Source organism: Moschus berezovskii, chromosome 5, assembly GCF_049115385.1.
Source record: "Moschus berezovskii isolate FMDL1 chromosome 5, NW_MosBer_1.0, whole genome shotgun sequence".
NCBI lineage: Eukaryota > Metazoa > Chordata > Mammalia > Artiodactyla > Moschidae > Moschus > Moschus berezovskii.
The window spans coordinates 27419802-27437370 of NC_142464.1; the positions used below are offsets into that span (position 1 = coordinate 27419802).

Consider the following 17569-nt stretch of genomic DNA (forward strand, 5'->3'; position numbering starts at 1 on the left):
TGAAATTAAAAGACGCTTACTCCTTGGAAGGAAAATTATGACCAGCCTAGATAGCATATTAAAAAGCAGAGACATTACTTTGCCAACCAAGGTCCATATAGTCAAGGCTATGGTTTTTCCCATGGTCATCTATGGATGTGAGAGTTGGACTGTGAAGAAAGTTGATCGCCGAAGAATTGATGCTTTTGAACTGTGGTGCTGGGGAAACCTCTTGAGAGTCCCTTGGACTGCAAGGAGATCCAACCAGTCCATTCTAAAGGAGATCAGTCCTGGGTGTTCACTGGAAGGACTGATGCTAAAGCTGAAGCTCCAATACTTTGGCCACCTCATGCGACGAGTTGACTCACTGTTTGAAAAGAGTCTAATGCTAGGAGGGATTGGGGGTAGGAGGAGACGGGGACGACCGAGAATGAGATGGCTGGATGGCATCACTGACTCAATGGACATTAGCTTGAGTGAACTCCGGGAGTTGGTGATGGACAGCGAGGCCTGGCGTGCTGTGATTCATGGGGTCGCAAAGAGTCAGACATGACTGAGCGACTGAACTGAACTGAACTGAAGAGCTGGGTCAAGGAAGGAACCTGGTAGAGTTATCAAAATGTATTTGTTTTGTCCATTTTACATCTTAGTTAACACACTCCTCCTGTACTTATACAACGCCAGAACATTTTTTCCTACTTTATCTTAAAATATGGTTATGTTCCTAATAACTCTTGAGAGACGCTTTTTCCCAACAGTGACTCCTGTGTAACCCACTGGTCTTGGGATGGCGAGTTAAAGCTAAAGTCAAAAGTTGCATTTTTGCTGGTGGCCTTCACTGGGTTCAACTGACTATGCTCTAATATTATTTTTTGTTGAGGCAGAAGAAGAGGAGAGAGGTTTTTTTATTTTAATATTTTCCCAGTCTGGGAATGGATATAAGGGCATTGGAGATATAAATGCAGACACTGGGTTGCTATAGCCTGAGTCTTTGCTTCCCACTGCAAGGACCCTCTTACAAGGAGAGGTGAAGGCAGTAAACCGAACCCCAGGAGAAGGTGGATGAAAGGCAAGAGAAAGTGTGATCACTTCAAACGAAACTAAACCTTCTTCTGCCAATGATGCTTAAAGGTGCCTTGATAATTTTGTTTACTGCAACATCTCTATCAAGTATGACATGAATCTCAAAGATTTCATCTGTTTAGTAAAAATTATAGGGAATACATATGCTCTTGCCTTAAGCAATCTTATGCATTTGTGGAAAAGAATTTTTCTTTAATCTATGCAAAGTATCTTTGAAAAATATTATTTACTTTTTCCCTGAATTTTATTTTGTTCTTTTTTCCCCTAAGCCTCCCCTTAAAATCTGGCAGCTAGGCTAACATCCTGGCTTAGCTGTGTTCTCTGCTGGAACCAACGCCCCTCCCTGTGCCCCCTACCCTAGACTCGATCTGTAGACTCTCCTTTCCCTTCTCTCTTCCTTCCTCATCCTCACTGCCATCTCATGGACTGGTGGCCCTTTAAGCATCTTTTAATTTATTTTTTAAAAAATTAATCAATTTTAATTGGAGGCTAATTACTTTACAATGTTGTAGTGGTTTGTGCCATACATTGACCTGGATCCGCCACGGGTGTACATGTGTTCCCCATCCTGAACCTGCCTCCCATCTCCCTCCCCAGCCCATCCCTCAGGGTCATCCCAGGGCACTAGCCCTGAGTGCCCTGTTTCATGCATCGAACCTGGACTGGCGATCTGTTTCACATATGTTAATCATCTTTTTAAAAGATGCTCAGATACCTCTGTGAAACTTTCTCTGTCTGTCCTAGAGAGTTAATTGCCTCATCATTTGTGCTCCCAGAGCACCATAGAAACCCTCCCGTTACCACTTATCTAATTGTGTTGTGAGAATCTGCTCACATCTGTTTCTCCCACAGGACTGTAAATATCCTTCAGGGCATGACTGTGCCTTTGTCAACTTTGCATCACTAGTGTCCAACCTAGTACCCAGACACTCAATAAACGTTTGATAAATGTATGAATCAAGAGCAGGATAAAAGGGAGTAAAGCAGAGAGCAGTATAAAAGAATGAGAGCAGGAATATAAAGTACAGCATAAAAGGCTGTCTGCTGTCCTACTGTCCCTCCCCATGTCCCCTGGGGTAGATGGGAGGGAGTGCCAACGTGCACGACATGAGGCAACTTTGAAGAGGAAACTGGAAGTGGTCAACAGGATGCTGCAAAGCAAGTAAAATCACTGATCTGGTGGACTCTGGCCAGGAGATAGAGGTTGTCATTGCCTGGGTGATAAAGGACTGGTGATTTTAAAAGCACTTAGGTAAGTTTGTAACTTGTGGATACAGTGGTGATCTAGAAGAAGTGACAATAATGATACCATTTATGAACTACCTACGATGTGGCAGATGTCTAGTATGCTAGGTAATTTTCTACATTATCAGTAATCATCGCAAGATCCCTGTGTCATTTTCACAGATTTATAGAGAAGGGGGAGGGGGACACTAAGGAAGTTCACCTTGGGCCACATAACTGTTAAGTTTTGGAACAGTCCAACCTGGCTCCATCAAATCAGTCCATTATCAACTGTTGCCAGAGACCCACCCCAGGAAACGTTCCTAGAAATAAAAAATTAAACCATCACCCATGCAGCACAGTGGATTACCTCTAATATGGCTAATTCTAATTATCACTGGATTCTTATGATCTGCTGCTTTTTGTCCAAAGAACTTCAGAAAGACCTTAGTCATGTCTTACCAGTGTTCCATTAGAACTTTGGCCAAAGGCTACGTTTTGCCAGAATCACCAAGCTTACAGCATTTTAGAAGCTTTAACCTGCAGAAGCATTAATACAAAATACAACATTCTTCCAGAGTTTCATTTAGAATCTTCAGAAGGAAAAAATGCCTCGTGCCTAACTTTTTCCACCCCCTCCCCCCACCCCTGGCCAAAGTCATCATGAGAGTCTTTGCTGCCTGTTGCTCTCACACCTCCTCATTCTAGGGCTGTCATGTGGTCCTTCCCAGACTCTTTCTCCCACTTCTTTATTCCCTCCTAAACATTTTCTTTCCTTCCTCTGATATGTCCGTATCACGGTAAACAAAGCTTCCCACATTTCTCTTCAAAGAAGGCTCCTTCACTTTCCTCTTTATCCAAAGCTGGAATCTCCCTTAAGGACACACACTTTTCTCCTATACCCATCGCTGGAGGCCAACAGCTGATGGTCCCAGACTGAAGAGCTGCTGGTGAGGGCAGCCCCATCTCATTAGTTCCCATCACCCCAATCAAGCTGTCACTCTCAGGCTTTGTCACAAATCTCTGCTCCCACTGGCTAGTCTTTATTTTTCACTCTGATTTATATAATCTTCCTTGAAGGCAAGAGCAGTTTTTCATATCCTTGACTTCTTTTCGGCAATTGGCAATTCTATAGATACTCAGAATTTTTTTCTACAAATAATAAAAATAAAAATAGCAAAATCTATTTTTATTGAGAATTCTTTTTTTCTCATTACCTACTTCTTCTCATAATCAGTCTGGTGGTGGTCTTTTCAAATATTTATTTTTGCTATTTAATTTTAGTCTCATGCATTTAGAGCACTTAAGATTAAATTTTCCCTCCAATCTCTGCTTAAACTCCATCTCAAAGTTTTGATATGAAGTACTATCATTTTTCAGTTCAAAATTATCATTTTAGTTGTGATTTTGTTTTGATCAATGGATTTTTAGAAGCAGTTTTTGAAAAGTCTTAAAGTATGTTCTAAAGTACGTTTTAAAATATATCTGTTTTGCTTTGGAAAATTTCATTGTAGTCAGAGTGCATAATACATATTCTTTAAAATTTAGTAGAGGATTACTAGTATTTACCTCTCTCGCACTTTTAAAAATGTCCTCCTGTGTATCCGAAAAGGGTAGAAATTCTCTAGTTATCAGACATAGCATTCTATATAAGTCTTATAAATGAGGATGATTGTATTCTTTACCAAGTTTTCAGTTTAGTTTACCTAAGAATAAGATGGAAAGGTGTATTGAAAACTCCCACCATGAAGGTAGGGTATCTACTTCTCTCTATAATTCTGGTATGTTTTTGTTTTATATTTCTTAAGCTATTTTATAAGGTGCTATAAGTTTTGAGTACGTCAATCTTCTATGCTAAAACTTTTATCATTAAATTGTCTCCTCCTTTCTAAACTCTACTAATTCTTCCTTTGACATAAAATTAATATAGATACCTTTTCTTTATCTGAGTTGATCTTTGCTTAGTGTATCTCTTTGTGTCCTTTTATTTTTAACCTTTTAACATCTTATATTTTAGGTGTGTCTCTTTGAAAACAGGTAAGGTTGGATTTATTCCCCCAAATTTTTTCTCTTTCTTGAATGGAAGTCAGTTCATTGTTACAGTTGCTGATATTTGAATTCGTTTCTACCACCTATTTTGTGTTTCCTAATTGTCTCACTTCTCTATGCATTTTTCTTGATTGATAGAGGGTTTTTTTTTTATCATTCCATTTTCCTCTACTACAACTTTAGAATACAATCTATTTTTATTCCTTTAGGAATTATTCTCAAAATTTTAATACTCATGCTCAACAAAGGTTAATTAATTTTAATCTACTCCCAAAAAACATCAGGACTTGAGAAAATTTTGAGATCATCTCTTATCATTTACATGCTGTTGTGGTCCAGTATTTCATCTTTCTCCTTTTTAAAGGATTTCCCTGATAGCTCAATTGGTAAAGAATCTGTCTGCAATGCAGGAGATCCAGGTTTGATTCCTGGGTTGGGAAGATCTGCTGGAGAAGGGATAGGCTACCCACTCCAGTATTCTTGGGCTTCCCTTATGGCTCAGCTGGTAAAAAAAAAAAAAAATTATAAGTGGAATATTCATATTTTTTATAATGTGCAGTTGTCTATCTGATCATCCTACTTCCATTCAGCATCCTTAAGGTCTATTCACAGCAGAACAGCCAAGGAATCCTTTGTCTTAAAAACAATCAAATTTTACTTATATTAAAGTTTATGAGATGTGTGAAGAAAAATACATCTCACAGGTATAGCTTGATGAATTTTACAAAATGAATACATTCATATAACTATCCAGCTCAAGAACTGGAATATTACCAGCATCCCAGAGGCATGTTTTGAGGGGCCTCCCAGTCATAAAACCCTTCCTTCTCTACAGGAGCCACTATACTGAGTTGGAACACCATAGATTAGTTTGCCTAGTTTTAAATTTCATGTAAATGAAATCATGCAATGCATATTCTTTTGTGCTTAGTTTCTTTCACTCACCATTTCCCAAATGAGATTCATCCGTGTTGTTTAATATAACAGTAGTCTGTTCAGTTTCATTGCAGTATAGTATTTCATTTTATGAATATACCAAAATCTATCTATTCTATTATTGATAGGGATTGGGATTGTCTCCACCTTTCTGCTATTAATGCTTTAAATAGTGTTACCAAACACATTAACGTATATATCTTTTGGAGAACATATGAACACATACCTGTATGATACATACCTAAAACTGGACTTATTGCAAAATAGGACATGCTGTTGTTGTTCCGTCACCCAGTCTTGTCTGACTGTCACCCCATGGGCTGCAGCACGCCAGGCCTCTCTGTCCCTCACCATCTCCCAAAGTTTGCCCAAGTTCATGTCCATTGCATTGGTGATGCCATCCAGCCATCTCATCCTCTGACACCCTCCTCTCCTTCTGCCCTCAATCTTTCCCAGCATCAGGGAATTTTCCAATGAGTCAGCTGTTCCCATCAGATGACCAAAATACTGGAGCTTCAGCTTCAGCCTCAGTCTTTCCAATGAGTATTCAGGATTGATATCCTTTTAAGATTGACTGGTTGATCTCCTTGCTGTCCAAGGGACTCTCAGAAGTCTTCTCCAGTACCACAGTTCTAAGACATATATAGGATTATTTTGAGAAGAAGCTAAGTGGTTTTTCAAAGTATTTGTAATAATTTATATTTTATACTAATGATGAACAATGCATAAGAGTTCCAATTGATCAATATCATCAATACTTTCTTTTTAATTTTTAATTTTGAGATAACCTTAGACTTACACAAGAATTGCAATATTATGACAGAGAATTACTATATCTATTACCCAGATTCCCCTTTAGTTAACATCATACATAATCATAATGTATTTATCAAATGTAAAGAATGAACATGGGTATAATACTAGTAATTAAGTTACACATGTTACTCAATTTCCCTAGTCCTTGTATCAGTGTTCCTTTTTGTTCCAGGATCCAGTCCAAGATCCCACAGCACACTTAGACATCATATCTCCTTTGTCTCTCCTTTACTTGGTGACTTTGTCTTTCATGACCTTGACACTTTTTTTTTCTGTTTCTTTTTTAAATTTATTTATTTTAATTGGAGGCTAATTACTTTACATTATTGTATTGGTTTTGCAATACATTGACATGAATCTGCCCTGGGTGTACATGTGTTCCCCATCTTGAAACCCGCTCCCACCTCCCTCCCCATCCCATCCCTCTGGTTCATCCCAATACACCAGCTTCGAGCATCCTGTATCATGCATTGAACCTGGACTGGCGATTTGTTTCACATATGATAACATACATGTTTCATTGCCATTCTCCCAAATCATCCCACCCTCGCCCTCTCTCACAGAGTCCAAAAGACTGTTCTATACATCTGTGTCTCTTTTGCTGTCTCACATACAGGGTTATCATTACCATCTTTCTAAATTCCATGTATATGCGTTAGTATACTGTATTGGTATTTTTCTTTCTGGCTTACTTCACTCTGTATAATAGGTTCCAGTTTCATCCACCTCATTAGCACTGATTCAAATGTATTCTTTTTAATTGCTGAGTAATACTCCATTGTGTATTCTCATCCATTCGTCTGCAGATGCACATCTAGGTTGCTTCCATGTCCTGGCTATTATAAACAGTCCTGCAATGAACATTGGAGTACATGTGTCTCTTTCAATTCTGGTTTCCTCGGTGTGTATGCCCAGGAGTGCAATTGCTAGGTCGTATGGCAGTTCTATCTCCAGTTTTTAAAGGAATCTCCACACTGTTCTCCATAATGGCTGTACTAGTTTGCATTCCCACCAACAGTGTAAGAGGGTTCCCTTTTCTCCACACCCTCTCCAGCATTTATTGCTTGTAGACTTTTGGATAGCAGCCATTCTGACTGGTGTGAAATGGTACCTCATTGTGGTTTTGATTTGCATTTTTCTGATAATGAGTGATGCTGAGCATCTTTTCATGTGTTTGTTAGCCATCTGTATGTCTTCTTTGGAGAAATGTGTGTTTAATTCTTTGGCCTATTTTTTTTATTAAGTCGTGTATTTATCTGGAATTGAGCTTCAGGAGTTGCTTGTGTATTTTTGAGATTAATTCTTTGTCAGTTGCTTCATTTGCTATTATTTTCTCCCATTCTGAAGGCTGTCTTTTCACCTTGCTTATAGTTTCCTTTGCTGTGCAGAAGCTTTTAATTTTAATTAGATCCCATTTATTTTTGCTTTTATTTCCAATATTCTAGGAGGTGGGTCATGGAAGATGCTACTGTGATTTATGTCGGAGAGTGTTTTGCCTATGTTCTCCTCTAGGAGTTTTATAGTTTCTGGTCTTACATTTAGATCTTTAATCCATTTTGAGTTTATTTTGGTGTGTGGTGTTAGGGAGTGTTCTACTTTCATTCTTTTACAAGTGGTTGACCAGTTTTCCCAGCACCACTTGTTAAAGAGATTGTCTTTTCACCATTGAATATTCTTTCCTCCTTTGTCTAAGATAAGGTGTCTCTAGGTGTATGAATTTATCTCTGGGCTTTGTATTTTGTTCCATTGATCTATATTTCTGTCTTTATGCCAGTACCATACTGTCTTGATGACTGTGGCTTTGTAGTAGAGCCTGAAGTCCAGCAGGTTGATTCTCCCAGTTCCATTCTTGTTTCTCAAGATTGCTTTGGCTATTTGAGGTTTTTTGTATTTCCATACAAATTGTGAAATTATTTGTTCTAGCTCTGTGAAAAACACCATTGGTGGCTTGATAGGGATTGCATTGAACTTGTAAATTACTTCGGGTAATATATTCATTTTCATAATATTTATTCTTCCAATCCATGAACACAGTATATTTCCCCATCTATTAGTGTCCTCTCTGATTTCTTTCACCAGTGTTTTATAGTTTTCTATATATAGGTCTTTTGTTTTCTTAGGTAGATATATTCCTAAGTATTTTATTCTTTTTGTTACAATCATGAATGGAATTGTTTCCGTAATTTCTCTTTCTATTTTCTCATTATTAGTGTATAGGAATGCAAGGGATTTCTTTGTGTTGATTTTATATCCTACAACTTTACTATATTCATTGATTAGCTCTAGTAATTTTCTGGTAGAGTCTTTAGGGTTTTCTGTGTAGAGGATCATGTCATCTGCAAACAGTGAGTTTTACTTCTTCTTTTCCGATTTGGATTCCTTTTATGTCTTTTTCTGCTCTGATTGCTGTGGCCAAAACTTCCAGAACTATGTTGAATAGTAGTGGTGAGAGTGGGCACCCTTGTCTTGTTCCTGCCTTTAGGGGAAACACTTTCAATTTTTCACCATTGAGGATAATGTTTGCTGTGGGTTTGTCATATATAGCTTTTATTATGTTGAGGAATGTTCCTTCTATTCCCGTCTTCTGGAGGGTTTTGATCATAAATGGATGTTGAATTTTGTCAAAGGCTTTCTCTGCATCTATAGAGATAATCATATGGTTTTTATTTTTCATTTTGTTAATGTGGTGTATTACATTGATTGATTTGCAGATATTGAAGAATCCTTGCATCCCTGGGATAAAGCCCACTTGGTCATGATGTATGATCTTTTTCACGTGTTGTTGGATTCTGATTGCTAGAATTTTGTTAAGGATTTTTGCATCTATGTTCATCAGTGATATTGGCGTGTAGTTCTCTTGTTTGGTGGCATCTTTGTCAGGTTTTGGTATTAGTGTGATGGTGGCCTCATAGAATGAGTTTGAAAGTTTACCTTCCTCTGCAATATTCTGGAAGAGTTTGAGTAGGATAGGTGTTAGCTCTTCTCTAAATTTTTGGTAGAATTCAGCTGTGAAGCCATCTGGACCTGGGCTTTTGTTTGCTGGAAGAGATCTTGACACTTTTAAAATGTACTGTTAGGTTCATTCATATATAGAATATCTTTTTACTTGTGTTTGTCAAATCTGTCTTCATAATTAGATGCAAGTTATGCATTCTTGGGAAGAATGCTGGAGTAGAGTTCCCTTCTCAGAGCATTAAGTTAGGGTAAATGATGTTGATATACATTCATCTTGATGATAACTTTTAATCATTTGATTTAAGTGTGTGACAGTTTCTCCATTGTAAGCTTATCATTTTCCCCTTTGTGATGAATAAACAAATGGAGGAAGATGCTTGGAGAATCTGCAAATACCCTGTTTAAATTTTCTCCATACTTTTAGCACCTATAGGTGAATCCAGCCTGCATATGCATAGCACTATGCTCTTCTAAAAGTGATTTTCAATTTTCTTCATTACTTGTAATTTTTTATATGAAAGCATTATATCTTTATTCCCACATTTTTATAAGTATGAACTTGTAACTTACAGATATTTGTTTTATGAGTTATAATCCAATACTATTGTTGTCTATTTTATTACTCAAGTTTTGATCTTAGTAATAAAGAGCCAAATGGAGATCATTTTCTCATCCTTAAAAACAAACAAACACCTTTTGCATGTCTTTTTTTCCCTTTCTGGTATCACAAGTTGATTCAGGTTCCTCTGTGTTCTCCTGCTCCAGCCCTGGAAACAACCACTCCCTCAAAAATCTCTTGTTGCTTTTACTAAAGAATAAATATTTAGAAATCAAAAAATCTGGTTGCTAGTTGTTCTCATGGCCACAGGGATGTCACTGCTTTTAATACTTTTTGTCAAAAGAGCTAGGAAATGTATGTATGTATACAAATCCAGATGATTTATCAATCATCTATCCATCTGATGGGTGCATCTCTGTATCATTCTTAAAATCCATGGGTCCATACTGATGGCTATGACTCCAGCAATCTGGTGTTCATGCTTAGTTCAGTTCAATCGCTCAGTCATGTCTGACTCTTTGTGACCCTGTGACTCCAGGCTTCCCTGTCCATCACCACCTCCCGGACCTTACTCAAACTCATGTCCATTGAGTCGGTGGTGCCATCCAACCATCTCATCTGCTGTTGTCTCCTTCTCCTCCCACCTTCTATCTTTCCCAGCATCAGGGTCTTTTCAAATGAGTCAGTTCTTCACATCAGGTGGCCAAAGTATTGGAGTTTCAACTTCAGCATCAGTCCTTCCAGTGAATACTCAGGACTTATTTCCTTTAGGATGAACTGGTTGGTCTCCTTGATGTCCAAGGCACTCCTCCAACACCACAGTTCAAAAGCATCAATTCTTTGGTGCTCAGCTTTCTTTATAGTCTAACCCTCACATCCATATATGACTACTGGAAAAACTAGCTTTGACTAGATGGACCTTTGTTAGCAAAGTAATGTCTCTGCTATTTAATATGCTGTCTAGGTTGGTCATAACTTTTTTATAAGGAGCAAATGTCTTTTAATTTCATGACTGCAGTCACCTTCTGCAGTGATTTTGGAGCCCCCAAAATAAAGTCTGTCACTGTTCCCACTGTTTCCCCATCTATTTGCCATGAAGCGATGGGACCAGATGCCATGATCTTAGTTTTCTGAATGTTGAGTTTTAAGCCAACTTTTTCACTCTCCTTTCATCAAGTAGCTCTTTAGTTCTTCACTTTCTGCCATAAGGGTTGTGTCATCTGCATATTTGAGGTTATTGTTATTTCTTTCTGCAATCTTGATTCCAGCTTGTGCTTCATCCAGTCCAGCATTTCTCATGATGTACTCTGCATATAAGTTAAATGGACAGGGTGACAATATACAGCCTTGACGTACTCCTTTCCTGATTTTGAACCAGTCTGTTGTTCCATGTCCAGATCTAACTGTTGCTTCTTGACCTGTATATATATATGGTTATATATAAATGTTTAACTTTATAAGAAAATTGCCACACTGTCTTTTAAAGTGACTGGACATTTTTAATTTCCACCAAGAGTACATGTGCATGGTATATCTAAAAGCTCTATTAACAACCCCAAGGCCATTCAGACCTAGACATTTTATAATTTTATATCTACATTTAGGCCAATGATCTTATTTGCATTAAATCTTGTGCAAGGGATGAGGTGTGGATTGCCTGTTGATATCCAATGATTCCAGCACTGCTTATCTCCATTGAATTGACCTTACATATTTGTCACAAATAAATTAACTATTTGTCAGGGCCTATTTCAGGGCTTTCCATTTTGTTCCACTGATCTATATGTTTATTCTTCACCAATACCACATTTTCTTGATTTATGTAACTTTATAGTAAGTCCTGAAATTGGATAGTGTGATTCCAAAAATTTATTTCTTCTTTTCCATAATTGTTTTGCTATTCTAGTTCCTTTAGAATCAACTTGTTGGTATCTACAAAAAAAAGTCTACAGTTTTCATTTATATTGTGTTGTCTGTGGATTAAATAGAATCAATAGCATTCAGGCTTCTAACATATGAATACTGTATATTTCTCCATTTATTAGGTCTATGGCCCTGGCGGCGCAGACGCGAGAGATGCCGGCCCCGGCGCAACCAACCAGGCAAAGAGGCGCAGCCGAGAGGAGCTACCCTACGCCTAAGGCCAGGCCCAGCGGCCGAGAGGAGCTGCCCCACGTCCAACAGGGGGTGGCTGCGCGGGCGCAGGAGGGCTGAGAGGATCTACTCCACGTTTAAGGTCAGGAGGGGTGGCCGTGAGGAGATACCCCTCGTCCAAGGTAAGGTACAGCGGCTGCACTTTGCTGGAGCAGCTGTGAAGAGATTTTCCACGACTAAGGTAAGAGAAACCCAAATAAGATGGTAGGTATTGCGAGGGGGCATCAGAGGGCAGACACACTGAAATCATAATCACAGGAAACTAGTTGATCTGATCACATGGACCACAGCCGAATGTGGTCCACTAGAGAAGGGAATGGCAAACCACTTCAGTATACTTGCCTTGAGAACCCCATGAACAATATCAAAGGGCAAAATGATAGGATAATGAATGAGGAATTCCCCAGGTCGGTAGGTGCCCAGTATGCTACTGGAGATCAGTGGAGAAGTAACTCTAGAAGGAATAAAGGGATGGAGCAAAAGCAAAACCAATACCCAGTTGTGGATGTGACCGATGATAGAAGCAAGGTCCGGTGCTGTAAAGAGCAGTATTGCATCAGAACCTGGAATGTTAGGTCCATGAATCAAGGCAAATTGGAAGTGGTCAAACAGGAGATGACAAGAGTGAACGTAGACATTCTAGGAATCAGTGAATTAAAATGGACTGGAATGGGTGAATTTAACTCAGATGACCATTATATCTACTACTGTGGGCAGGAATCCCTTAGAAGAAATGGAGTAGCCATCATGGTCAACAAGAGAGTCCGAAATGCAGTACTTGGATGCAATCTCAAAAACGACAGAATGATTTCTGTTCGTTTCCAAGGCAAACCATTCAATATTACAGTAATCCAGGCCTATGCCCCAACCAGTAACACTGAAGAAGCCGAAGTTGAACAGTTCTATGAAGACCTACAAGACCTTTTAGAACTAACACCCAAAAAAGATGTCCTTTTCATTATAGGGGACTGGAATGCAAAAGTAGGAAGTCAAGAAACACCTGGAGTAACAGGCAAATTTGGCCTTGGAGCACGAAATGAAGCAGGGCAAAGGCTAATAGAGTTTTGTCAAGAGAACGCACTGGTCATAGCAAACACCCTCTTCCAACAACACAAGAGAAGACTCTACACGTGGACATCACCAGATGGTCAACACCAAAATCAGATTGATTATATTCTTTTTAGCCAAAGATGGAGAAGCTCTATACAGTTAGCAAAAACAAGACCAGGAGCTGACTGTGGCTCAGATCATGAACTCCTTATTGCCAAATTCAGACTTAAATTGAAGAAAGTAGGGAAAACCATTAGACCATTCAGATATGACCTAAATCAAATCCCTTATGATTATACAGTGGAAGTGAGGAATAGATTTAAGGGACTAGATGTGATAGATAGAGTGCCTGATGAACTCTGGATGGAGGTTTGTGACATTGTACAGGAGACAGGGACCAAGACCATCCCCATGGAAAAGAAATGCAAAAAAGCAAAATGGCTGTCTGAGGAGGCCTTGCAAATAGCTGTGAAAAGAAGAGAAGCGAAAAGCAAAGGAGAAAAGGAAAGATATAAGCATCTGAATGCAGAGTTCCAAAGAATAGCAAGGAGAGATAAGAAAGCCTTCCTCAGCGATCAATGCAAAGAAATAGAGGAAAGCAACAGAATAGGAAAAACAAGAGAGCTCTTCAAGAAAATTAGCGATTCCAAGGGAACATTTCATGCAAAGATGGGCTCGATAAAGGACAGAGATGGTAGGGACCTAACAGAAGCAGAAGATATTAAGAAGAGGTGGCAAGAATACACCGAAGAACTGTACAAAAAAGACCTTCACGAGCAAGATAGTCACGATAACGTGATCACTGACCTAGAGCCAGACATCTTGGAATGTGAAGTCAAGTGGGCCTTAGAAAGCATCACTACGAACAAAGCTAGTGGTGGTGATGGAATTCCAGTTGAGCTATTTCAAATCTTGAAAGATGATGCTGTGAAAGTGCTGCACTCAATATGCCAGCAAATTTGGAAAACTCAGCAGTGGTCACAGGACTGGAAAAGATCAGTCTTCATTCCAATCCCAAAGAAAGGCAATGCCAAAGAATGCTCAAACTACCGCACAATTGCACTCATCTCACACGCTAGCAAAGTCATGCTCAAAATTCTCCAAGCCAGGCTTCAGCAATATGTGAATTGTGAACTCCCAGATGTTCAAGCAGGTTTTAGAAAAGGCAGAGGCACCAGAGATCAAATTGCCAACATCCGCTGGATCATGGAGAAAGCAAGAGAGTTCCAGAAAAACATCTCTTTCTGCTTCATTGACTATGCCAAAGCCTTTGACTGTGTGGATCACAATAAACTGTGGAACATTCTGAAAGAGATGGGAATAGCAGACCACCTGACCTGCCTCTTGAGAAACCTGTATGCAGGTCAGGAAGCAACAGTCAGAACTGTACATGGGACAACCGACTGGTTCCAAATAGGAAAAGGAGTACGTCAAGGCTGTATATTGTCACCTTGCTTATTTAACTTATATGCAGAGTACATCATGAGGAACGCTGGGCTGGAAGAAGCACAAGCTGGAATCAAGATTGCTGGAAGAAATATCAATAATCTCAGATATGCAGATGACACTACCCTTATGGCAGAAAGTGAAGAGGAACTCAAAAGCCTCTTGATGAAAGTGAAAGAGGAGAGTGAAAAGGTTGGCTTGAAGCTCAACATTCAGAAAACAAAGATCATGGCATCTGGTCCCATCACTTCATGGGAAATAGATGGGAAAACAGTGGAAACAGTGTCAGACTTTATTTTTTTGGGCCAAAATCACTGCAGATGCTGATTGCAGCCATGAAATTAAAAGACGCTTACTCCTTGGAAGGAAAGTTATGACCAACCTTGATAATATATTAAAAAGCAGAGACATTTCTTTGCCAACCAAGGTCCGTCTAGTCAAGGCTATGGTTTTTCCCGTGGTCATGTATGGAAGTGAGAGTTGGACTGTGAAGAAAGCTGATCGCCGAAGAATTGATGCTTTTGAACTGTGGTGTTGGAGAAGACTCTTGAGAGTCCCTTGGACTGCAAGGAGATCCAACCAGTCCATTCTAAGGGAGATCGATCCTAGGTGTTCATTGGAAGGACTGATGCTAAAGCTGAAACTGCAATACTTTGGCCACCTGATGCGACGAGTTGACTCACTGGAAAAGACTCTGATGCTGGGAAGGGTTGGGGCGGGAGGAGAAGGGGACGACAGAGAATGAGATGGCTGAATGGCATCACTGACTCTGTGGACATGAGTTTGAGTGAACTCCGGGAATTGGTGATGGATAGGGAGGCCTGGCGTGCTGTGATTCATGGGGTCGCGGAGAGTCGGACACGACTGAGCGAGTGAACTGAACTGAACTGAACTGAACTGATGATTTCTTTCATCAATGCTTGTAATTTTTAGCATACAGATCTTGAGATTTTTGTAGATTTCTATCTAAAATTTTACTTTTTGGGTACAATTATAAATGGCATTTTGAAAAATTTTAAGTTTTTTGCAACCATACATAAATAAAATTTATTTTTGTATAGTGACCTTGTATCCTGCAATTTTTCTAAGCTCATTTACAAAGAGCTTTTGTATAGATTCCTTTTTTTTTTTTTTTTTTTTGGTCTCACATCACGGGATCTTAATTCCCCTACCAGGGATTGAACTTGTGTCCCTGGCAGTGGAAGTGCAGAGTCTTAACCACTGGACTGCTAGGGAAGCCCCGATTCTTTGAGAGGTTATCCATAAAGAGAGATCGATTTTATTTCATCTTTTCAAGCTAGACATCTTTTGTTTCTTTTCTTACCTTATTGTACTGGCTAAGATTTCCAGTGTGCTGCTGAATAGGAGTGACGAGAGAAGACATCCTTGTCTTATTCTAGATCTGAAGAAGGATATATTAAGCCTTTCACATCTATCATGGCAACATTTTTTCCCCAAGATAGACTTTTTCAGGTTAAGAATGTTACCTATTTCTAGTTTGCTGAGACTTTTATCATAAAAGTATGTTGAAATTTATTAAAAATTCTTTCTCCATGTATGAAGATGATCATGTATTTTTTCTTTAGTTTCTCAATATGGTGAATTATGGTGTTTGATTTTTAAGTATTGCCCCAGGTTTACATTCCTGGAAAAAGCACTTACTTGGTCATGATGTATTGTCCTTTTTATATTTTATTGGCTTTAACTTGGTAATATTTTGTTAAATTTTTTAGCCTGTGTTTATAAGATTTATTGGTCTATAGTTTGTTTCTTCCCCTGTAATTCTTATTTGGTTGAGGAAGGGTGTGCTTGCCTTACAAAATGAGTTGTGAGTTATCTCCTATTTTCTGGAAGAGATTGTACAGAATTATTATTACTTGTTTCTTAAATGTTAATGAAATTCAGTAATGAAAGCATGTTCTGGATCTTAAAGATTATTTATTTCTTCTCAAGTGAGTTTTGATAATTTGTGTCTTTAAGAAAATTAGCCTGTTTTATCTATCCTTTTGATTGTGTGCATATAGATTGTCTCTAGTATTCTCTTATTTTTATGGTCTCTGGAGTCTGTAATATCACCTATTTACTTTAGATATTTGTACTTTTTATTTTCTCTCTTCCTCTTTTTCCCTTTTATAAGTCTGGCTGCAGGCTTATAAAATTTATTGATTTTCATAGTATCAATTTTTTATTGCTTTTTTCTATTGTTTTTAATTTCATTGATTTCTGCTATTAATATTTCCTTATTTCTGCTCAGTTTGTGGTTATCATGCTTCTCCTTTTCTACTTTCTTAAAGTGAAAGCTTAGATAATTGACTGAGAACTTTCTACACAGCATTTAATACTGTAAATTTCCTGATAAGTATTGTTTTAGATGCATCTTGCAAATTTTGCTATGCTATATTTTAATTTTCAGTCAGTACAAAATATCTCCTAATTTTTCTTGAGATTTCTTATCTGACCCACATTATTAAATAGAAAGAATTGTATTAATTGCCAAATACTTGAGAATTTTCTATGTATCTTTCTGTCACTGATCACTTCTCTAGTTCTGCAATGATCTGAGAATACACTTTGCATGGATTTTCAACATGGACTTGAGCAATGTGTGCAAATACACATTTGTGTCTATATTGTGGTGCTACTGTTAGTAGAGTATTGAGGACTCTCAAAGTTCCATTACCAGCCAATCTTATATTCTCATTTTTACTATGCAAACACGTGGCCACAACTATTGTGTACATTTTAAAAACTCTAAAATCTGTGTCTGCAGCATAGATATCTATTTTATGTCCATGCTTTCATATTCACTCAAATATTTACTATACTTCTTTTCTTGAATTTACTATGTCTCCATTATTTAAAACAAACCTACTATTTCTATTTTGATGAGTATTATTTTCATTATCTACCCAGTTGCCCAACTCAGAAATATGCGGTTCATCCTTGACTCCTTCCTTTCTTGTCTCACATTCTAATAGGCCATAAAATCCACCAATTTTCTCTTCATCTGCATGTAAAATCCTTCTTATTTCTTACCCCAGTTTTTCAGTAGTATCCTAATATTTCTCTTGTCTCCGGTCTTAAATTTCCTCCAATTTTGTCTCCATAGCAGTACGGATCTATTTGAAACATAAATTTAAAAACTGCCTTTTGCCCACCTCTCCTTACATTTTTCTGACTTTTGCTTGCCTTACAGTTGTTAGAATAAACACTTTAGCCTAGCATGGTAGCTTGCTTATAATCCAGCTACTCCCTGCTTCATATCAGCTTTAACACCACTCTTCCATTCTCCTTCCACTGTAACTTTTGACCACACTT

At 38.3% G+C, this 17569-nt stretch overlaps 1 protein-coding gene across 3 annotated transcripts in view; it reads left to right on the top strand.

The window, feature by feature from the left end:
- Positions 1–12796, top strand: part of LOC148777809 (uncharacterized) — a 266942-nt gene extending 254146 nt beyond the window's left edge. For all 3 annotated transcript variants that reach the window (XR_016037367.1, XR_016037368.1, XM_088836029.1), the window contains one exon: positions 11647–12796. Coding sequence is in view for 1 of the 3 variants with exons in the window: in XM_088836029.1 (XP_088692155.1) it covers positions 11647–11963 (317 nt within the window). In the remaining 2 variants the exon portion in view is untranslated. The remainder of the gene's footprint in view (positions 1–11646) is intronic.
- Positions 12797–17569: the final 4773 nt, after the last annotated feature.